General features: G+C 28.4%; 1 protein-coding gene across 2 annotated transcripts; it reads left to right on the top strand.

Annotated features, from left to right (window-relative positions):
- Positions 1-1211: 1211 nt before the first annotated feature.
- Positions 1212-20730, top strand: LOC107445730 (DNA primase large subunit). Of its 2 annotated transcripts, none has more exons than XM_016060204.4 (6): positions 1212-1462; positions 3027-3277; positions 7855-8063; positions 12382-12549; positions 14345-14656; positions 17741-20730. In XM_016060204.4, the coding sequence occupies exons 1-6, from the start codon at positions 1254-1256 to the stop codon at positions 18029-18031; spliced, it is 1440 nt and encodes a 479-aa protein (XP_015915690.1). In that variant the 5' UTR covers positions 1212-1253; the 3' UTR covers positions 18032-20730. The 2 variants fall into 2 exon arrangements, with proteins under 2 accessions (XP_015915690.1, XP_015915691.1); XM_016060205.4 differs by having other exon boundaries at positions 7855-8048; positions 17741-19159.
- The last annotated feature ends 4740 nt before the right edge of the window (positions 20731-25470 follow it).

Below are 25470 nucleotides of genomic sequence, written 5' to 3'. Positions count from 1 at the left end.
ACCGCTCGTCCAGAGTAATCCCTTAGATGACATTAAAAATTTTAATTTGTTTACCCATATTTTGCTTAGTAAGCATTTTTTAACTTTGTTTTTGGTCTGTGTTAGTTGTTTTCAATTCTATGTAAGCTCTAAGCCAACATCTACTATTTTTAAAACTATAAGAAATACGCATTTGTAATTTAACTGATACACATCAGTCTATCCCAAAATCTTAAAATGGAGCATTAAAACGAGAATCTTAAAACCAGAATCTCTTACGTGTGAGAATGGGGGTGGTATGTAGATAGTGGAAAAGTGAGATGAACTCTATGCCTTAGTTTATAATACTGTGTTTCTATTAATGAAGCATCCCACAGTGGACTGATTGTAAAAACTCTGTTCCCAGTAGAACACTGAAGTCAAACCTCCCTGGCTGCGGTCAGTAAGCGGGTGGATGACCACTTTGATCAGTCAGCGCAGGGACCGAAGGGGGTACGCGGTATCGGTCCTCGTTAAACTGTTCTACCGTAAAGTGTTCGACTTCGCATGAAGGTCGTCGGGCTACCGAAGCGGGGATCAAAATTGTGATGACATGTCTTCGGATCAACCTCAGGGATGTTTCCCAGACCCATTGCGCAGCTCTAGAGCGAAGTAAATGAACTACAACTATTATAGCTAACACAAAAGTGATCTTATAGTTCAGTGATTAGGGCAGAGAAATTTCACGCAAAATACGTGGGTTTTAATCCAGTTCCTGTCTTTCAAATAATGATTTCGTTCTTTTCTTTCGGTACAAGATGTATGCAAAGATATCATATTTCCGATAAATTTGTGAAGATCTGCAAAAGTTTCGCAGCTTGTGAGAACGGTCCTTTAAATTGTTCCTTTTAGGGCCAGTTTTGTTTCATGCAGGCAGTTCACGCTACTCGAATCGAGAGCCTGATAGGTGAAATATATTTTTCCTCGAAAAATGTATTAATCAGGTTCTCTTTTTCTCTCGACAGTGATAGGAATTGCAAAATTGGTGTGGATCACTGTACACAGTTCAACGCATTTCCTCTCACCTTATATATCGCTGTTAAATATTCTTTCTGGCGAAAAACTCACTTCTCATCTGCAATTATAGATGCGTGAATTTTGCGCCATGAGAACGGTTTCTTAAAATTTATCCACCTCTCAAGATTGTCAGAAATAAGTAGCTGGAAGCGCTCGGAACTAACTAAAAAGCATAATATTTAAATTGGAATGGCATCCAAACACTCACATGTGGTAATATGGCGGTTTACATAAAACCTCCAAAAGGCCACATAAATTTAGTTAAATTATGTGCTTTTATTAAGACAAGATTGCTTTTTTTGTATTTTATTAGAGGTAAATCAGCAGTTGAAATAAAGCAGGGCATTGAACAAGAAAATGTTTTGAATGCTTTTGACTGTCTTATTGAGGGATCAATGAAGGACAGAATATCTCACTTTGTTTTAAGGTACTTTTAGAATAATTATGAAAGATCGATATCAGTGACAAGTTATTATTTACATGTTAATATATAGATTTATTAAATATATATTTTATTGTTCATTGAGTTTAAAATTGTTGAGTCAGTACCAGTTTACTTTTTATAAGTTTCGGTTTTGTTGACACTAGTATACCGTCTTTCTCTACTTATTTTAGATGTTTCTTATTAATTCTTTTTTTTTTACTGGGATTAATGACTTATTTTTAGGGGAGATTTCCGTATCGCTATCTCTGGTAGAATTATCGCCAAGTCTTGGCAATTTCCGAACCGCGGCCCGCAAGAAACCAAAAAAAAAAAATCACAGAAAGGGACCAACTCGAAAGGTATAACTCGTAGCCACCCCTGGGCAAACATCTGCATTGAAAATAAAATAAATTGATTGACCTTGGTGATTGTAGTTGGCAGGACAGATCATGATTAGGAAATATCCCCCTGCTTTATGAAGTGAAATAATTTAAAATGCTTATTACCTCACACGAGTTATGGAAAATGCGTAATAGTTTTCTGATTACGACATTGAAAAGGTCTTACCTTCTAGGTTTCTTTGGAGGAAATAGCTACTGTAATTTAAAAAATATTTACTCTTCATAAAAGTAAAATATATATTTATTTTAAGAAGAAATAAAATTTTAATTGTTAAGCGTTGTTGGTAGCTGAGAGAGTTGAAAATAGTAATAAAAACAGGGGTGCTCAACCATTTTATTTTTTTTTAAGCTGGTCACAAAAAATTTGAAATATCAGTTTAGTGCCAACTTTGACATGGATTTACAATAGTGAAATATGGGATATATTTAGATTATCTTTGAAAGTAATATGAATAATTTACAAAAATTAAACTAAATAAATGAAAATGTTTAATGTAAATAGGTAATTTCCATTTATTTTTACTTGAAGATAATATCAAGATTTAGTTATGAGTATATAGTTACAAGATAAGTGAATGTAGTTATTTGCAGAACCAAGTAATTTATAATACATAGTAAGCTATGTTAGTAATTTAAAGACATACTGAAGAAAAAAATAATATAAAGTCAAAAAAATTTAATTTATCACAGAATGTAACTATTACTCAGAAAGAAAAAAGTGTCATGATTGGAATTGGTTTGAATCAGAATATGACTCTCCTTAGGAAGATGATCTTATACAGAGTATACTGTTGAGGAAAGATTTTTTCTGTTACTTTTTCTTTTCTGTAAAATTTTATTGCTTCTTTAGATAGTCTAAGGTCCATTTTAAAAATTTTTTAAAACGAAATTTGGCTGGTTGGACATATCTTATTCATTCTGATAAATATATGTGATATAAAAGCTGTTCTGTAAATCAATTTCTATTGCGTGAGTCGTCGGGTAGACAAACAGACAAAAAATATGTATTTAATTACATTGAGTAATCAATTTACATCTAAATTTAGATAGATTATGGGTTTTTTAATAATTTGCTGTTACAAGATGCTGTCTTAATATCTATATTTTTGTAAACAGATGTTCATATTGAGAACGGAATCTTGTATTGAATGATTATTTTTTTTTAGATTCCTTTGTTCTGCTGATTTTGAAATGAAGGAATTTTTTATTCAAAGTGAAACAGAACTATTTAAATATCGCTTGGAATTTTATTCTAAAGATGATCTTAAAAGAGTGATGTTCAACACATGCAGGCAATGTGAGGAAGTAATTCAGCATACTGGCATCATCAAGTCATACAGGAAAGTGTTAAAGACATTTATTCATTTAGCGAAAGACTTTGAAATAGCAATTCAAAACAAGGACAATTTTTTAAAAGGTATTTTTATTATGCTAAAAGTTTCATTATTAATTCTGTTCGTATTTGTCAAAATGTTTGCATTTACTATTGTTTTGTTTAGGGCTATAAAGCTTTTTGTTATGAACTATATGCTGTCCAACTTCTATGTATACCTTGGGAAATACTGAAAAGTTCTGATTCTTTATAATCATAATGCTTTTATTATTTTAGTTACATTTTTATGTTTTATGTGAATCTCAAGTACATTGATTCACAGGTTTCTGCAAATCGAACATTTTTATTCCAAAAAAATTTTCTCTGAGTTTTGCTAATCTAAAATTTTAGTTTTAAACACTGAATAGGCTAATCTTAGTACTTCTAACGAAATTGTTGAGTCCATTTCAGCAGTTTTCTGTGTGAAATCTATAGCTTGCAAAAACAGCAGTACTCATGAGGAAAATACTTCAAGTAAGCCAGTGGGTTTAGTTTTTGAGGAGGAATCTGTTTCATTCGAAACTTGTAAAACTAAAGCAAATTCTCCTGTTTCTAGTGTTGTGCCGATTTTTAGATGCTTCCCAAATAGATGATGAAGATTTATCTGACATCAATGGTGGAGAAATAAGCTTTAAAAAAGAAACAAACTACGGTTACAAAGTAAAAAATATGTGTCCGAAAAATATTCCTTCTCTTGAAAAATCCTTTCCTTAGATGTATTTCAGTGTTTCTGCTGAAGGGTAACTGTGAAAAATATGCTCTTTTTTATCAGTATGGGCTTTGGTGCAACATGGGCGTAGATTTTTCGACTCACCCTACTAGTTGCATCCGTATGCACGAAAATAGTGATAAACATAAAGAAGCAAAATGCCATCTATTTATCGAAAGTTTCTGTAAACAACTTGATGCAAGCTATCTCTTTATATTTAGAAGAGACAATTATTACAGAAATAACTTTTGCTGAAGTTTATGCTTTGATGCAGGTGAGGCCCAGTGAGGACAGCTGGATTTGATTGCAAGATACAAAGCACCAGGAGTATGTGTTGAACATTGAGGAGAAATTTCTTGGAATTATTAATTCGGGTTCTACTATTGCAGAATCTATTACAAATGCCATTGAAAAGTTCTTGGTTGCAAAAGGCATCAAATTGCTTATTTATTGCTTTGGGTGGTGCCAATGTAATGAGCGGGGAAACAACAGGTGTGCAAGGAAGGATGAAATTGCATGCTCCTCATTCTGTAAATGTAAATTGTCGGAACCATGGGCTAGCTCTTGTTTTTGTTCACCTATTTAAAAAGTATGATAACTTAAAATTATTTGATTCTGTATGAGTGAGCCTGTGGAAAATGTTTCACTACAGTCTGGAAAAATTGCAGGTTTTTAAGGATATACAGGGAGAAGTGTATAACATAAAAACTTTCAGTAAATGGATGGCTTTCACATGGCAAAGCTTGTGGAAGAGTTATAACACTCTCTCATCAATTAGTGGAGGCCTTGGATTTACTTGTTTGTCAAAAACAAAGAGCCTGAAGTAAAAGGTTTCCAAGAGCAGCTCTTAAATCCTCAAGTGTTATTGTTTTTATCAGATTTTTTAGGGAAAGTGGATAAGTTAAACTTATGGTTGCAAAGTCCTGCCATAGCATTCAGCTCGGTCTCATCACAAGTAAGCAAACTTGTTGATGATGTGCTAGATTTCTCTAAAAACCTTCAAAAAGGAAACAATTTCAGAAAAAGTAATGTACTACTTTCATTTGCTTTAGACTGCACTACACTAAGTTGAATTTCATGAAGCAATTCATGTCTCAGGATTCTTCTGAACTTATTAAAATCTTTTAGAGACTTTCGTGAAACCTCTTATTAAAGATTTTGGAAAAGAAATGGAGAATGCATTTATGATTCCTGCTCCATTAAATGAATTTGATTTGTTTTTCGACTAAAATAGTCCTGGAAATATTATTTTAGTCTAAATACTACTTATTATTTTACCAGGATTATTTTAGTCGAAAACTAAAATAATCCTGGATGTATCCCAGCCAACCCTGCTTTCTTTTTATGAGAAAGAAAAAAGTCATGAATTTAGAGGTTCAAAGAATATTTAAGCTCCTATTATAGATGAAACAGTAGCCCAGATAGAAATATCAGGATTTGAAAAATAAATTTCAGCGGCAAAACTGGCGTATCAGATGGAAAAAATGAAGGAGGCACAACTGCTTATTAGCCAAGCAAGCAGGAGTTGCAAGCAAAAAAGAAGTTGGAAACAATTTAATCAAAAGACTTGTTTAGAATATCAGAGAGTTTTGGAATGTGGACATTTTATGCTAACTGTATGAAGTTGCTTTCTTTCAGCTCCATTATTCTTTCCTCAACTGCCAGCATGGTGAGACTATGATGAAATTAATTTGCGCTCACGAATAACGCATCAATCTTTAAATATGCATTTGAGAATAATTCACGATGAACTTGACACTCTTTCTGAAACAGAATGCTTAGAAATTTTATCCAAATTTAAAAATGCTGACAATCGCTGATTATGTCTGTGAGGGTTGTTACAATATCCAATGTAAAATTGTTAAGAACTGCTTAAGATACAAATATTTAAGATATTTCTTTTGAACAGAATTTGGCAATTAATGAAAAAAGTTTGATTTAAATATCTTAAAAAGTTTCAAGCAAATTTCTAAGTAGTTTTTCCACTTTTTGAAAGAAAACTCAAAACAATCAGGGGTTTTCCTGTAATTTCATTTTGTACTGTTAAACAAGATTTATTAAAAATGAGACCGGCATTGTAGGAGATCATATCCAAAAAGTATGTTTTCTTTCCTTATACCATCACATTTTGGTTTCCAAACAATTATTGTAAGATATTATCATTTGTTAGTAAATTTTGTTTTATGAAACAAAATAAAATTTGTGGAAAACCCCTGATCATTTTGAGCTTTCTGTTAAAAAATACAAAAACTGTTTAGAAAATTGCTTGAAGCTTATAAAATTTTTAAGATATTCAAATCAAACTTTTTTCATTAGTTGCCAAATACGATTCACTAAAAAATTAAGAAAAAAAGATTTTAAATTTTTTTTACGCATGCGCAGAATTACCTTAAATACTTTTTTCTTGTGCAGTTTTTGACAAATTGTTTTACAAATTTTAAATAAATAATTTTCTAATTAATTTTAAATTGCTCCAAAAATATTGTTTGATTCCATTGAATATTTATAAAGTTATAGCAAAAAAACTTAATGCTAAAAAAATTAGTTTTTTATAAAAATGTCCATATTTCTATAGATATTTACCCTAGGTTTACGAAATTTTATGCAGTTATTTCAATTAACAACTAAAGTAATCGATACAAGTTACAAGCTTATTGTTTGATTTTCTGACATAGGGTGTTCAAACATACTTCTTTTCTTTTGTAATTTATTGTTAGTCTCCCAAACCTCTGTAAGCTTTAAATTTTATTGTTGAATATGAAAAATTGCATAAACTAAACATCTCTAAAGTTATAAATTAATCCTTTAAGTATTTCTTGAGAAATTTTAAAAAATGTTGAAAACACAGTGTCTCTTCCATTATTGTAGGATTTAGTATATGGTAGTGTATGTGTATATTATATTATAATTATTAATATTTGCTAATATGGAAATAATATAAATTCCAATCAGTTATAAATAATAAACCAGTCTATCTGTAAATAAATAAACATGGGTTAATAGTATTTACCAGGTGTTTTTCATGGTTTTTACTGGTAAAAACCCAACCCCTGAAAACATACTTTATTTTAAATTTGTTTAAGTTTCATGTAAATGTGTTTAATTATCTAATGTATTTCATCATCTATATTTGTTATTTAAATTTTTTTTATTAAATGCTGTTTGTAATTACATATTTTAAATTGAAAAATTTTTTGTTGTGTGATTTGTATTCCATATGATTTTAAAATCACCTATAAATGTTTGCTGAAATTGAATTCAATAAATATTTTTTAAGTTATACACAAGATAATAAATCACTCATGAATGCTTTTTGAAATTGAATTCAGTAAACATTTTATAAGCATGTGCACAATCACTTGTATTTAATTTAATGTTCCAATTTTAATTAATGTTGCGTAATATTAGTTGGATATTTTCACTTCAGAAAATTTTTGTTCTTAGCCATATTCTCAATGCAATGCAACTTATGTTTTCGATTATAATTTTTCTTTAGAGGCAGTATATTGTTCCACATCAATTAATATGGTGAAAAAAATTTTTTATATACTCCCCATAATTTTTGTGTCTTTAGTTGGTATTTATACATAAATAATTTAAAATTTAACTCTTTTTCTTTTTCAATTTTTGCTTGCATATTAAAACTATTCGTCATTTAAAAAACTATAATAATTTAATTTAAAGTTATATTTATTTGCTTAGTTTAATTAAATACCAGCAAATTATTTCAGTTTGATTAATTATCAAAGTCTTTTCTCTGAACAATCACTGTAATTCTGTACTTAGGCCTATAGCTAAACTGGGTTTAAATTTTTTTACACATATTGTGCTACGTTTAATGCTCACTGTTTTAGTTTGTTTTTATTTGATTTTTTTTTATAAATTTTGCTAACATAAATTACTTCTTATGCAGTACCCTTCATATATGTTTTGAAATTTGTCAAGAGACGTCTACATCCTTTAACTTCAGGATTTGTGTCTGTGCCTCTTACTGAACTCAAACATTTACTTATCTCATTTTTTGAAGAATTTGTATCGCAAGGAATATTTCAAACAAAATCATCTCCATGTATTCACCAGATCAATGATCCTCGTTTCTCTTACATGGTAAATGAAATTAAGGTAATAAAATCAGTATTATATTGTATACAGGCAAAACTTGATCTAAAGTTTCCTGGTACTAACTGCAAGTTTATTTTAAAACCAGATATAAAAGCTTTTCTTACATTGTGTCAGCTAAGGGATAAAAAAAAAGCCTCATAGCTTATCCAAAGGCCCAATTTAACTGAAGCAATACTGTACAAGTATATTACAACAGATTTGTCAATAAAAATAGCAATTTGTGATTAATGATAAGTTACACTATTGTTTTTTTTTCTATGTGTCATTTAGTAAAAAAAGATAGTTATGATACAGAGAACAACAAAAAGTAGGGAAAAAAGGGGAAGAGATGTATAGACAAGATCAAAAGACACTTCAAGAGCTTAGCTTGGGCATGGGGCAGACTACTTTAGGTTGTTAGGGAGGCCATGATCCAATAGAGTCAGTTCCTATGTAATCTTAAGAAAAACAACAATAAAAATCACTCTTTCAAATAATGAGTACTCGGGGATTACTAATCCTTATTAAGACCTCTAAAAATTGGCCAGGTACCATAGTAATATACAGGAAGCTCTTGAACCTTAGTTTCATTTAAGTCATAGAAAATGCTAATAATTTTTTTTCTTCCTTTTCTCATGAAATATTAGAAAATTTTTTGATCTTTTTTTGATATATGTATAAACATGTATGCATATGAAAATGTATGAATGTATGCATATTTACATAAGGAAAACAATGTAGATGACAATGAGATTAAATCATAGTACAGTAGGGAACCGATTATCCGGGACGATCGCTATTCCGGATAACTGATTTTTCCGGTTTTCTGAATCGCTACAAAAAGCCGTTTTTTTTTATTGTTAAACCCTACTAAAAAAAATTTTTTTTTAGAAATAATCTTAAAAAGAAGAAAAAACGATGGAGTTATACACTAATGATTATTTCCAAAATGATGGTAAGGTAAACATCTTTCAAAAAAGAAAGAAAAATCCTAAAATCTTATGAGGAAAAAAATGTTTTTTTTAAAAAATGGTGGGAAAATTTATTGAATTTCGTTCCGGTTTTTTGGTTTTCCGGTTTTCTGATTTCCGCATAACGGGTGCTGTACTGTACTTTAGAAGAGAAGCAAAAATGGGAATCTTTTCAAAATCTTGAGTCCTTTGCTTTAATAATAGGGATTTTTTAGGGAAGATGTGGTAAGATCCCTAGTTATACCATAATCAGACTATAAAAAAAATGAAAAATGAAGTATTGGTTCTCTTTGTTGAGGCATGAAGGGAAAAACTTGTAATAACTATTACAAAAAATTCTAAACATTTAATCTAAGATTAAGTGTTATATGTATAAAATAACTATTTTTTATTCTCTGGCACTGCATGAAAGATAGTTAAACATATATAAAGTGCCTTATTGAGCATGCTTAAAAAGTTGTTGAAAAGACAAAAGCAGTTAAAGAAAAAAAAAGATTCTGTGAGAATAAACTGTAGATATTAATAAACCTGAACCTTAGGAAGAAAAAAGAAAAAAATCGGCTTTGTTTTAGTTTAAATTATAAACGTTTTTATTAAATTACATAATTCTGTACCTTGTTTATTATTTTTTTTTATCAAAAAAGATTGATTTACTTTTCCAATATAAATGTTTTAATATTATTTTTATTTGAAGGTTATTTCTGCTAATTCCTTCCATCAAAGGAGAAAAACTTTTTTATTTACCCTTTTAAACCTCACGGAATATATATTCCCCAAGTAAATTTTTGGTTTAATTGATAATGTTAACTTCCCTACTTCTATTTCGATGGTTGGTAGCACTTATAGAACTGTTAATAAGGATTTTTCGAGATGTATGCATCATTTTGTGAGGAAAATAACTGAAATAGAGCAAAGGAAAAGTGAGTGTCATAATGTACACATTTTTTTAATATTCCTTTACGTTGTTTTGAATCCTAATTTGCATGATTTTGAAAGTTTACAATTTTATTATCATCTGTTACCATTGGATACTGGTGGGACCGCATATGTGCCACTTATAAAATCTAATGGGACATCAATGTCCCAGAGTCTTACTGCAAGAAGTTAGTCAAGATTTTTTAAAAACTTATTTGTCATTTGGTAGAAAAACAATTGTCAATTTTAGAGAAACAGTGTGCTGCCAAAAGAAAAATTTACTCCATAAAAAATTAGAAATCAGTCCTAAAAGTGTTAATGAAAGAGAAAGCTAGCTTATTGTCTGCTTACTTTTTTTTTTCTATTAGTGATATTTATTTTATTATACTGAACATTTTTTATCTAACATGTCAATTTTTAAACAATAGCATATTATTGTTTCAAAATTTATGTTAATTATCTGTTATTTATCTTCATTATTAAATAAAGCATGCTTTGATTTTTGCTTATCTTGAAAACCCATTATCCTTGCCGAAGTTTTGTCTGAATGCAAGACTTTTCACTGTGTGTATATGCATGTATAAACAGCTTTGTACCCAAATGACTATATAAACATAAGCTAGAAGTGTTTAATTTATCGTTTGCAGAATTAACTGAATGCAACTAAAAAAACATTCCAATTACATCTGATTTACATGTGCAATATGACATAACAAATTCGCATGCGTGAGACAGTTCTCTTTTTTTTTTCTTCGTGGTTTCTAAATATTTGCTTATATGTTTAGGGCAATCGGATGCTGTGTGAATGGTCCTTAATATGGTTAAGATCAAATGATAACATGGGTGCAAGTCTTCCATCCACAGGACAGATTTTTGTCTTTCAAAAATGTCCTCGTCGGAAGTAAGATGGAAACAAAAGTGTTTTAAGAACAGAAGATTTAATGGAAAACAGAAGCAAAATAGTTTTTTCTGTCCTCAAAAATTGATTTTTAAGTACCTCAATATTTGTTTCCTGTTGAGTATATTTTTGTTCAGTATATCCTCTCTGCTAAAAGAATTTTTTTTGCTAACAAAATCCCAGCTGTATCTTTGACCTTATTATATGAATGTGAGACTAATAATGCTAGGTAAGAAGTTTAGTCATTTAAAAGTAAATGTCATTTGCCGTATGTTTTCTTCCGAAGTGTAGATATTTCTGGTGATAATCATGAAATTTGCAATTAATGATATAATTTTGTAAGTAAAAGTTGCATTCATTATTTATATTGGTGTATTTTCTTATGCTCCTGTTATTTTATTAAAGGAAGAAATAAACAAAATATTTTTTGTTCAGTATTTAAATTTCATATACTATGGTGAAGCTTTCTTAGATATTTTGCATATGTCATGCATGGCGAGGGGGTATTGTGTATGTTGGGAATTTCAGTCAAAAAATTTTCATAATTGCTCTTTTTTTCAACCTGCACCCATGAATGATAATAAAATAGATATGTTTTTTTAAATATTTATTTAAATTTCTTTTACATTACCATTTATTTTATAATTAAATTAATTATAATACCTTCAACCCATTGAAATTTATTTTCCTAAGATCTATTATTTGTCTTATTTATGACCAAATAAAGAAATAAAAAAATTGAATGTAATTTAAATTTTAATAATATGGGCTATTGTTAATTTAGTTTGATTTTATTGAAACCTTTTATTTTCATGTAATTATCTGTATTAGTTCATAGTTAAAAAATCTACATCTTTTGAATGTTTTTAAAATTCTTAAAAACATCCTGTTAAAAGTGCATTTTTAATACAATTAATAAACTAGATTGCTATTTTTCCTTGTTTAAATAAATGGCTTAAATATTTTAGACTTCTTTTTTTAAAAAGAGTTTCTTCTTTGGTGGCTTATCCCATTATTTTTTTATTGCAGAAAAAACTTGTTATTCTTGATATGTAGCATAAAATGCCTTATTTCATGAGTAACTTGAATTAAACGAGACTATTTTCTTTTTAAAAAAATCTATTCTTCCTATAAAAAAATCTATTATAAAAAAAAATTTTTTTTTAAAAACAAGTTCATTAATATCAAGTTTCAAAAAAAAAAAAATTAGATTGTAAAATGCCAATAAATTGCTGATGATTGACAAAAACGAATATTTAGCTGTAAAACGAGAAAAATCTCAATTGTTAAATTAAAAGCCTTTAATTTGTAACTAAATAAAGTAAATGCACATGATATTTCACAGAAACCAAAAATTTATCACTGCTTTAATACATTGCACATTTTTTTGAAGTTTTTTTTTTAAATAAATAAATAAAACCAAAAGCTTTCTAATAAATTTGATTAATTAAATGGACTCTTGTGGAAATAATTTCATACTTTTAATTCATTATTTCAAATCCATCAATATTTCTTCCCATTGTTTTCGTTTTTTTATATTATTGTTTGTTTGCAGGCCTGGTTTAAGTCTAATATCAGTTTCTCCATTTCTACTTCTGGTATTGGTAATGCCAGAATTATAAGAGAGGAAAATTTAAACGCTGAGAGTTCGAAATTCCCCCAATGCATGAAGAACATTCATTTCTTGCTTCGCAAAACTCACAGACTACAACACCATGCAAGAGTAAATATATGTTGTTTTTTGTTTAATTTTTTTCAAGATATTTCTGATTAAATAAGTAACTGCAAATTGAAGTCAATTTTTTTAATAAATTCAAAACATTATTCAAATAAATTCAAAACATTATTTTTAATAAATTTAAACATTATTATTATTTTTAAATATTTTCTTTTAATTTTTTGTGATGTAACAAATAATTATGATATGATGAATGATTATGATATAATGAAAACAACCATGTTTTTGTGATTTTCAACTTGTTTGGAATGACAAGTGGTAAACATCTTTTTTCAATTCATAACTTTCAATCGAACTCATCAGTTTAATTAAGTTCCAATTCCTCAATCAAATATTTGACAAAGATGAAGAGTTTGTGACTTTTTCTTCATTCTTTTACAATTATTATTCAGTGAGTATATAAATGCTTGAAAAATAAGATTAACTTTTTAATTTATTGAAAGAAAGATTTCATTTCATCATTATTACCTAAAATTACAACTGCTTGTAAAACATTGTGAAAATGTTTTTTCAGGAAAATCCTAAAATTATATTGATTATTGGCGAGAAAATAAAACTTACCATTTAGAAAAATAATTCTTAACATTTTCCAGTGTAAAAAAAAGTAGAAATGTGAAGTTAAACACTTGGAATTTCATATCTAACATTTTGACGCAATGTTCAATATATGGTGAAAAATACCTTTCTTTTATGCAATGGTTTAGCTTTATTTCAGAGCATATAGTTATGACCGTGCACAAACTTTAAGAAAAACAAAAACTTCTGTGTGTCAGGGATATAAAGAACTTGATAATGTAAAAACTTTATTTGCCTCAAAAAGTTATACTGTTAGAAAAAGTGGACATGTTACAAGCACTCAAAAACGGGCAACCATTATCAAGACTTGCCAGGCGTGAAAGTGGAATACAAAACAGATTTGAAAGAGAAAATTAATTTCAGTTCTGAATTGTTTGTTAGAAACGTTTACTGTTTCAAGTGGGTTTTGTATTCCTCGCTAATTGTTACATCATTTTGAAGTATATAATTTCAAAATACAAAATTTGAATGTATTTGATCAAATAGTTCTCAGAAAATATTTAAAAATACGGATTTTTTAAAATTTGATTTAAAAACTATTAAATTGAATTCGTTCAAATTTTTTCATTCAAAATTGAGTACTTTAAAATATTGTTTAAGTTTGTCTTTCTATTCAGTTTTTTTACTATTATTGCGTAAAATAATAAAGAATATTAAATAATTATTTAATGGAATTATCTTTATATAAACCAATTTTATAATTGCATGAAAAAAACTTGATTCTCTTAAAAAGTTTTTGGGATGTAGAGAAACACACAGAGAGTGAAATTAAAATTAAGGTGTTCAAACATTCAAGTACTGCTGCATAAACTAAATTTATTGGGACCATATTTTCTGTATTGCAGCGAATTATTTTTCTAATCAGCAGAAAAAAACACCCAAATGAAAACTAAGTGTTAATAGTCAAATATGGTTGTTCATTTCATTGCCAGATTAAACATTTTGGCACAAAGGTGAGCTGTTGCACTAACCTTGATATGAATGATTATTCAGACTAAATTTAGTCCTCACTAAAATTTCTTTGAATCATGCCCATATTTGTTTGTCTGATATGTTTTATGCAAAAAAAAAAAAATTAGCTAACAGAAAATGTCTATTTTCTGTTTACATTTTAAAGTTCATATTTAAAAAAGTGCACAATTTCTAATATAAGGGAAATTTTTACCATAATTTGCTTAAAAAATGACCTCGTTTTTCTTTTTAGATTCAGTACATTCTTTTTTTAAAAGAAATTGGTGTTCCATATGAGGAAGTCCTTAACCTATTTATGAAGGAATATTCTTTTCCTATGAATTTTACAAGTACTTGCATCCATTCTTGGAGTGATAGTAGAAATCGTTATATTTATAGCATTCAACATTTGTTTGGAAGGAGAGGTTCTAGAAAAAACTATCGAGCACATAGCTGTTATTCATTACAATGTTGTAATTCACGATCTGTGTTTGAAGGAGGCTGTCCATTTGCTTGTTTTGATAGTGACAACATTTCTAAAAGCCTACTTTCAGAGAATTTGCAAGTAAATTTCTTTTATTTCTCTATAGATTTCATTATTCTTGGTATTATGGGCAATACATTTTAGTTTCTAAATTAATTGTCACAAAATTGTGCAATTTGTGTAGCATATAAATTGTATATAATTAATGTTTATTTCTTGTAAAATTAATTCTTTTTATTGTCCTGTTAAATTTTTGATTTAGTGTATCAATTCTGTGTGCTCCTTTATTTTTAATAGTTTGAAAATAGATAAAACTGATGTGCATGTTCTTAATTTCATCTCACGAATAGCAATATTTTTTCACATGACCTAATTTTTACCTTTAAAACTTACCTACAAAAGTTAAATCTAAATCATTTTGAATGATCAAATAATGAAAACATAGAGGTACTTTTTTTCAAAGCTCTATAAATATATTTCCTGCTGACTTAAATAAGTTTTTTAACTTACTTTTAAACTGTCTAAAAAAAATTTACAATTTAGCTTTAATGCTAACAAGGCATAAGTTAACTTTATTCAAAGACTTAATTTAGATTTTAATTTTAATAAATTTTTTAAAAGTTTCTAGCTAACTTAAAGCAGCATGTCATATAATGAAAAAACTGACACTGTCTTATTCAAGTTTTTTTTTATTGTTATTTGGAGTAAAGTTCTTCTAACTTTAGATGCATATATACAGTGCAAAGTCTCATATCTGGGTGTCCGTTTACTGGAAATGTCTATTTTCAGGACATTTTTTAAACTACCAAAATAAATAATTCACTCTTCCTTTATCAAATTATTTTTTTAATTTCTTTTTGTTGCATCTCTAATAGCTAAACATTTATTCAGCCTTAATAAGCAGACTAAAAGAGTTGTTGAAAAGATGAGAGCAGTTAAAGAAACAAACTATGAATATCAGTGGAGGTGAACATTTATAGTGTTTGACAAGATTTGTTTCTCTTTAGATTATAAATGTTTTCATTAAAAAAATTATTTAATTCAATACCTAGTTTAAGATTTTTTAATTCCCGTTGCTTTACTTTTGGAACTTAAGATTTGTTTTTTAATGTTCTTTTTATCTAATTATCTGTGCAGCTTCACATAATAAGGAAAAGAAGAAAAAGTACCTTTATTCATAAAAGAGAAAGTTCAAATTATCGCCTGCTCACTTTTTTAAATTTATATATATATATATATATATATATATATATATATATATATATATATATATATATATATATATATATATATTATCAAAATAAATATTCTTTAGTTTTTTAAATCTCATTCAATCTATAAAAAAATGTATGGAATTGATGTAATTATAGTTTATATCCGGAATAATCTATTTTCTGGACTTGCTGAAGTCCTGACAATTCCGGGTGTTGTACTTTTGATTGTGTTTATAAAAATTAATAACTTTAAATAATTAATGAAATTTCAAGTAATTCTATACATTCAGTATATTCAATATATATCTTCAAAGTTTTTTTAGATAACATTTTTTCTAAATTCCAATGAATGTTAAAACATTCATTAGAAAATGTTGCACTAGCAAAATATCTGTCATCAATGTTATATTTCATCTTTAACATTTATGTAACTACCAACAAATATTTTCACTTTGAGCTACCTGTTAAACTTTAAGATAACTTTAATTTGTTACTAATAGACAAATCAATAATTCAGAGTTGTATGACTTGTATATATATAATAATTTACAAAAGTCTGAAAATTTGAGAAAATCAATCTAAGGAAATAAATTTTTTTTTTCTGAGTGTTTGTAGCCACCTAGTTATAATTTTATTTATTTGTATTACAAAAAAATAATCAGGTTCAAAAAATTTGAATTTATCTCACCTCTAGTTTTTAGCTATGTTAATAAGAACCCTGTATAAATTGATGTTTGTAATATTTCTTTCTTGTAAAGTATCAGTAACAGTGGAGCGACTTTTCTTGCTAAATTTGCCTCAGTACTTTTTCTCTTCTCCACTTTATTTGAATTTTTGTACTGCTGGCCTACTATCCGTATCATTTAAAATTAAGCGATAGAAATAATTGATGATCCACTGATCTGCGATCACTAAAACATGATTCCAACTTCAAGAAATCAATCCTTAGTGGTCTGTGAGACCACTTACCAAAAGTCAGCGATCTAGTAGTGTCAGTATCTTGCCAAATACACCATCACTACATGATGCATCATCACTGGTCAGTAATCAGTATTTTTCCAAAAACGCTGTAAAAAAGGCTTTGTTGATTTATTGAGTATCCTAATAAAATTTTCTGCCAAAAAATTAAAACTTTTAACTATTTGAGATATGTTGGTGGAAGTATATGTTTTACTTTATTCAGTAAGAATTTTGACACTGATACTATACATGCAAACTAAGTAAAAATTCTCAAGAACGATAAATTATCGAAAAAAAGGCATTTTAAATGAAAAATTCTGTGTTTAATGCTTGAAAAAACAAACTATTTGTTAAAGATAAAATTGTACACATTTTTGCATTCTGTGGGTAATGAGAGACAGCTCTGAAATTTTGAATGATAAGTGTTCTTATTTATATTGTTAAAATGTATGATTCAATATAAACTAGAAAAGTAGAAAGTTAAAAGTAAGAAAAAAGTGTAGGGTTAAGTAATTGAATTGTTATTGAATATAAATCTTTTTTTTTTTTCCTTTGAAAAGAATGAAGTTTTGTTAGAATGTCCTAATAAAATTAGAAAATTAAAAGTAAGAAAAAAGTGTAGGGTTAAGCAATTTAATTGTTATTGAATATAAATCTTTTTTTTTTCCTTTGAAAAGAATGAAGTTTTGTTAGAATTGCAGAAACATCTCATGATTGCAAAATTAGTCAGATAACATTGGGTATTCAGTTTTTTTTTGTGTTAAAAATATTTATTTGCCTTAAATATAAAAATTAAAAATTTTAGCATTTTTTTAAAAAATTTATTAAGACATAAAGATTATGATACATTTATAACATGTAAAGGATTCCACATTAAATACTAAGTGAATGAAAAAAAAATGTATAGTCTGTTTATAATCTTTATATTTCTTTCTCCTTCTTTTTTATTTTATTTTGTTTATGAATTTCTTAAAAGTATTTCTGTTTTTAGGTGAATGATATTGAAGATATCAAGCTCTTATCTGATAGCAAAAAATACACAGAAGCATGTGGCTATTTCCTTAACAAAAAGTTACATATTTTGAAGCAATCAATGGTCAGTCAAAGAAAAGATTCAAGTTCAAGGTTTGAAAATACTGAAATTAAAATCAATAATAATCAAAATTTGAGTAATGAAATTTTGATGCAGAAGAAAAAGAATGACTCCACTTTTGATAATTTATCATCACATATATCTAAACCATCAGAATTTTATTTCATTCTTTCAAATTTCATGAACTAAACATACAGTGATATGCTTTTTAAAAAACTGGTTTATATGTAAATACAGTATTTGGATAAAGAAAACATCTTCAAGGAATTTTCATATTCTGTTAAAAAAAAAAAAATTAAGTGTTGATAGAAAAATCTAGGCAATATTTTTTCACATTTGCTTTATTGAATTCTATAGAATTTTATATTTTTATTTGCTAAAATTAGCTCATTAAAACCTATACTAAAAAATTGGAAAATATGCATTAGTTTGATTTGTTTATATTATGCTCCTGCTTTTATCTGTTTCTTTTTATTTATAGTGATATGAAAAATTTGACAACATGAATATTTTAATAAGTTCCTAACATTAAAAACACAACATTTTATTGCATGTTTGAACACTTTGAAATATCCTTGTTACTTTTTAATTATGTAATTTAACTTTAATAATTTTGATTAGATTAACATATTGGAGTTTAAAATATTTAATAGCAAAAAAAATCATCTTAAATAATTTTTAAAAAAAATCATTGTATTGTATTTAAAATGCTTCTTTTATTTAGACTTTTTTATTTGTTTCTTATTCATTTAAAAAAAGTGACTAAGGCTGTTCTGATAGATAGATCCTTTACAAGTTTAAAAAATTCTATAAGGAAATGTAGCAATATTGTGTTATTGTTAGGTAATTTACAAAAAATAACTTTTAATTCAGATTTACAAGTAACTAGTAAAGTACTTTAAATGAATTAAATTTATAATTTTGTTTGCGGAAATTCATTCTAACTTGCTTAATGTAATATAAGAAGATTAATAAAATCAAATGGTAATTCAGATCTTTGTATTAACTCATTTTTAAAGTAAGCCTCATCAATATACCGTATTTTTCGGCGAAAGAGCCGCGGCGCTTTTGAAAAAAAAGGTGTTTTTTTCCTACATGCGGCGCTTCCGACGAAAAAATTTTTTATAGCAAAAAAATTTATGAAGAAAAATTTTTTAAGATTAAATAATTTTCTGAGAGAAAGACTTTATTGAAAAAATTTATTACGAAGTCGACGAAATATTCATCTGTATCGCTATCTGCTGCAAAACAATTGCCAATTCTTAGCAGCGACCGGCAAAAAAATAAATAAATGAAATAATTAAAAATAAAAAAAAACATCGCAAAAAAAAATTAAGTAAATAGAAGGTATGTATCTTCAAGGATGAGATTTTTCTGCTTTTTAGCGGATTTCCGCTTTTGTCTATCGAATTTCTGCTTTTTTTTTTTTTATCAAAAACTCTCTCTAAAAATTTCGGTTTTTTATTTTATTTCATAAATATTCCGCATTTTCTGAAAATTCCGTCGTTAAAATAAAATCATTATTTCCGATTTTCAAAGATAAACAAAAAATTCAAACAACGTAGCTGCAAACCCTTCGCCATTATTACTTATTTTAGTTATTTTCTACACTTTTAAGCACAGAAAATAAAATTGTCTGTATTATTGCCCCCGCCCGCCAGATAGCTTGTACTTTCGTAATTCAGGAGCCGCTGTTTCTTGTTTATTGACGAAAAACAAACGAAATAATAATAATAAATAAAATGAAAAATAGCGATGGATTAGCGGTGAACATATTTATTTGCCAATTCAATTAATTTTGTAAATTTTTATTACGGCTAAACGAAAACAATACAAACAAGCCTTTTAGAAATCTCAAGGCCAGAATCTGCTAATATCTGGATCTTATTCACGCGATTTTAATATCAAACATCGATTTTCGTATTTACCTGATTTAAAAGTCGCAATTCTTATTCACGCGATTTAAATATCGTACATTGCTATTCTTATTTACGAGATTTAAAAATCCAATATCGTGATATGTATTTATGCATTTTCAAAAATCGTGATTTTATTACCAAAGATCGATTTTCGTATTTAACTGATAAAAATAATGCATAGTAGGTAATTCTTATTTACGCAATCTGAAAATGACATCATGATTTATTGTATTTTCGTACTTTTGAACTCCAATATAGAGTTTCATATTCACAAGATTTAAAATCCACATATCAGGATTCATAGTCGTTAAGTTTAAAATTAATCATCAGAATTTATATTCACATAGTTTAAAAGTTGCACTTCTTCGGTCAAATTTTTGGATATTATATATATATATATATCGGATACAGTCGGACCTCTATTTAACGAAGTCTCTAAATCCCGATAATAAGTTCGTTATATGGAAAATTCGGTAAATCACCTTTTGAAATACTTAAACACAAAACAAGTTTTAAATTCTTAAGCCCTAGACATAATTAAAATAGCAATTGATACACCTTTATCTCGTAAACTAGTACAGTAGGGAACCGATTATCCGGAATGATCGGGACCATCGCTATTCCGGATAACTGATTTTTTCCGGTTTTCTGCATCGCTACAAAAAGCCGTTTTTTTAATATTAAACCAAACTGAAAAAAAATTTTTTTGGATATAATCTTAAAAAGAAGAAAAAAACGATGAAGTAACACACTAATGATTATTTCCAAAATGATGGTAAGGTAAACATCTTTCAAAAAAGAAAGGAAAATCCTAAAATCTTATGAGGAGAAAAATTTTCTTTTTAAAAAATGGCGGGAAAATTTATCGAATTTCGTTCCGGTTTTTTGGCTTTCCGGTTTTCTGATTTCCGGATAACGGGTTCTGTACTGTACTACTATTTATTTTATAAATCTTAACCATAAAAGAAATCTGCATGGAAAGCAAGAATAGAGCAAAACATTATCCAGTGTTTCACTATCACGCTACATTCATTTTCATCTAAAAAAAAAAAAGATAAATTTATGTATAAAATTATAGCTGCATTTATTATAAAAGTAATTTTAAACATGATACATTACCACATTCGTTCTTAAGTTTAACTGCTACTGATAAAATCCGTTAATTTTGTCCGAAATGAAAACAAAAAGGGAATTTACAGCTTTCTTCAAAAGTTAAGTGACTTCGAAAATCAATTCAAGGTCATTTCCCTCATAAAATGCGCTAACAAGTTTGAAATGTTCTGAAATATTTTGGGAAATAGGGATGGATTTTAAAGAAAAGTTCGTTAAATAAAAAATTCACTTCGCTAAAGTTATTTTATGAAGATATTTTCAAAATGTTCTTAGTTCCTCGAAAAAAATCGCAAAATGGAAGTTCGTTAAATAGAAGTCCCACTGTATATTCATTCTTGGATTTCCTTTTTTTTACTATTCTCATCCCTGCTAACTTGTATCCACCCCCAGCTTTAAGAAAGATCGTAAACTAGAAATCCGCTTCGCGCCTTGGCAATTGTAATTGGAGCGAAAACATAAGGTAGTATCCCCTTTTCCTTTCCCCAACTCCTTTAAAAATAACTGATTGATTCCTCCTAAGCAGCTCCAGTAGAAATGACGAGCGGAAGGGGTGGGGTACATCCCTCTTTTAAAGTTTTTACTCCTCTCTTTTCAAGCTGAGTCATATTGTGTAATTTCCATTGGACAAGAGGGCATTCTACCCACTAAAATTCCACCCCCGAAGATTGTGAAAGTGAAACTCGTTTACGCTCAGCTCATTCCTTCTTGAGAATTTTTTTTTGATACACGCTTAGTTATTTCTTATTCCTGCTATTAGTTATTATTAGTTGTTTCGTTATTATTAGTTGTTTCGTTATTATTTTTCCTCATATTATCCCTGTTAACGTTTACTTTCTTCATCAACGTAATGGCTTCAAGAAAGAATAGGAGCTACATTGCCAGCTTAAAGCTGTCTGTTATTAAACGAGCTGAAGAAATCGGCAATCGAGCAGCGGGTCGAGAGTTTGAGATAGACGAACGCTGCATTCGTCCATGGAGAAAAGAAAAGCCAATTATCGAAAAAATGCCTAGAAATAAAAGAGCAAGGAGAAGTGGAATTACCAAGTATCCAGAACTGGAACAGAAACTGGAGGAATGGGTGCTGGGTGAAAGAGAAAAAGGGCATGCGGTTTCAATTGTTAGGATGAGACTGCGGGCAAAATTAATTGCTCAAAATATGGGTATCTCCACATTTACTGCCTGCCCTTCATGGTGTTTTCGCTTCATGAAGCGCCGGAATTTGTCCATAAGAGCCAGGACAACAGTGGGGCAATCTTTGCCCGTTGACTGGGAGTTAAAAAGAAACAACTTTGTGGACTTCATACAAAATATTGTGAGGGGGTCTAACCTCACTCATAATCAAATAATAAATATGGATGAAGTGCCTCTTACATTTGATTGTCCCCCTTCACGGACTGTCAGTAAAACAGGTGAGAAAACTGTTTCAATTGAAACAACAGGGCACGAGAAATCGAGCTTCACCTGTGTGTTGGCCTGCTCAGCCAGCGGGGAGAAATTGAAACCCCTCGTTATCTTTAAGAGAAAAACCATTCCTAAGGGCAATTTCCCTAAGGAAATAGCTGTTTACGCTTACGAAAAGGGATGGATGAACGAGAATATGATGTTAGAGTGGTTGGATGTTGTTTATAGACGAAGAAAGGGCTCCTTTTTTTCACCCAAATCTCTTCTCATCATGGACTCCCTGACAGCTCATAGGGTGGAAACAATAAAAAAAAAATATGAGAAAATGTCGACTGATATAGCCATCATCCCAGGGGGGTTGACAAAAAAATTGCAACCCCTTGATATCACAGTAAACCGGGTGTTCAAAAATGAAGTGCGTAAAAGATGGGAGAAATGGATGTGTGAGGAAGAAGAGTTTCATGCATTTACTGCTAGCGGTAAGATAAAGCGAACTAGTTACGAAATGATAACAAAGTGGGTAGTAGACTCTTGGGCTGCCGTACCCGCAAAAACAATCACGCGGGCATTTTCAAAGGCCGGGATCATTGAGCTTGGGGATGACTCCGATGAGGACTCCTCTAGTGTAGATGAATGCACGGCAAATGATGAAATATTGGACCTTTTCATCTCTGATAGTGATGAGAGTGACTTTGAAGGATTTTAAATACTTAATTTCTACATTGCTTTACATTTTTTTCATGAAATTGTTAACTGAAATGAATTGTTAAATCTTTTTACTTTTAAATCTCTTTTTTAATAAATTCTTAGCTTAAAATTTTTTATTTTGTTTTTCTTATTACATTGTTTTGCAGATTTTTGTTATCAATCGCAGCAATAATTCTCCCGCTAAATATGGTTGAATTATTTTTTATAATACAAGAACAATTTACTTTTCTAAAATTTGAGCTCTTTCTTCCGTTTTTTATCAGCACTGCTGAGCATATAAATATTTTTTTGCTGTTAATTATTTGCTCTTCTGTTTTTTTGGCGCGATGCCAACTAGTAAGAACAACTTTATATATCGTTTTGTTGCTTTTTTTTTTTTTTTGCTGAAGGAGAAAACTTTTCTTGTGTGAACTTACAACAACGTTAACGCATTTTAGGATATTGTCCCCCCCCCCCCCAAATAATTTAGAAATTACATTATTTGATGTATTTAAAAAATATTTTGTTGTAACTTAACATTATTTTCAGAATTATTTATTGTACGTAACTTTATTTTTTGGCGCGGTGCCAATTGGTAAGAACAACTTTATTTTATATTCTTTTTTTGCTGAAAGAGAAAACTTTTTTCCCGTGAACTCTTTGTTAAACGCATTTAAGGCTATTCTCTCCCCCCCCCCAATAATTAAGAATTACGTTATTTGATGTATTTAAAAATATTTTCAGACTTATTTGTTGTACTTTATATTTTGGCGCGGTGCCAACGGGTAAGAACACTTTTATATTGTTTTGTTGCTTTTTTTTCCTTGCTAAAAAATTTTTTTTTTATTATAATTTAGAAATTAAAACTTAACTTTATGAAATGCATAAAAAAATTTAATTTTTTATTATACAGATACTCTAAATGGTAATTTAAAGGTCTCTTCTAAATGGATGCTGATATGCGCGGCTTAGCACCATTGCGGCGCTTATTATAACTTTTTTTTTAAAAAATTTCATTTTTATCGAGGTGCGGCGCTTGCGACGAAGCGGTGCTTTCGCCGAAAAATACGGTAATTTAAATTTTGTTTTCATCCAAAAAATTTAACAATTGACTGCTATTTTGAAAGGTTCAGTTCAGGTTCAAAGTGCTATTTTTTTTTAAAAAAAATGTCTCTTTTAGAAAGTTTTTATGTCCATTAAATGACGAATTTTGTTGTAAAACTGTGTCATCTTAATGTTAACAGTTTTAACTAAATGTTAATAATTTATCAAATATTTAATCTAGCTAAAGTAAAGGCTCGATATGACAAGTACAGGATATTATGAGAAATACGCTATTTCGATAAATTTCAAAATCACCGCCAAATTCCTAATAGTTAAGATATTAAAACTAAATGTTTATAATAAGTAAAGAACTACTAGCCTTTCGCTACTACAAAAAAAAAAATTAGGGAAATACATTTTTATGCTATGTAAATATATTTTACAAAAAAAGGGTTTAAAAGGAAAATATTTTTATTAATTTCTAGTATCAATACAGAAAAGTGAAAAACGAACATTGTTTCCTTCTTCCAATTTTGACCCCTTATTTTTATATAGCAATGAGTGAATGAATGACCGCAGGCTAATTTATCTTCTCCCTTATTAATAGTTTTCCCCCTGTTTTTAGAAATCCTGCCTGGAACTACAGAAAAAAAGCCTTTTTTCACACCTCTATCATATTTTATTTTCTTTCTTGATGACTTGCTATTAAAATCAACATTCACTGTTTTCAATAATTTCAAAAGGTATTGCTATTCATTTAATTTTATTCTTGCAAAAACTTATTACAATTTGGAAATTTGTTTATTAAACAATCCTATGGTCAACATTTTTACCCCTATTAAGTGAAGAACTACATAATTAAGTCTTCAATCTGTAGGCAAAAGTAGTCTACTCTTGATATGTATTTTAAATCCAAATAGTTATTCAAAATGAAAGAAAAGGAAATATATGTGACTTTTGAATTTTTTTGTCTTTTTATTGCTATTTTTGTGTTATTTGTATTATCATATTTGCTTATAACGACAAGCTTTTTAAAATGACAATTTCATCTGATTTTATAAATTGTAATTATAACTGATGTATCTTTTCAAACCGTGAAGTTTATCTTTTCATAGCCTGACGCTTGTTTTTTGTTTAAATTTCTAAATATTCAACTAAAATTTCCAGAAAAAGGTACATCCGAAATCAAAAGTTTAAAGTAGAAATTTGCAGAATGGATACAAAAATATTAGTTGTTCTTTTAAATGCTAACAATTTTATGTTTTATATTCTAATCTAAAACATTTTTATTAATAATTTTAGGTCAAATTTAATTGTTCCATAACTCATATTTATGAATGTTTACAGAATGACTCTTGTAGTATTTATTTATTTTCAAATATGTATATATACTAATTTAATAGATTTTGCAGCACAAATTTATAAATTTCTTAACTGCACTTTGTATCAAAAGTTCGGTAAAAT

The sequence above is a fragment of the Parasteatoda tepidariorum genome, chromosome 11, assembly GCF_982258835.1.
Source record: "Parasteatoda tepidariorum strain Cologne lab strain chromosome 11, Ptep-v5.0, whole genome shotgun sequence".
NCBI classification, from domain to species: Eukaryota; Metazoa; Arthropoda; class Arachnida; order Araneae; family Theridiidae; genus Parasteatoda; species Parasteatoda tepidariorum.
This window is presented reverse-complemented; position numbering and strand designations above follow the sequence as displayed.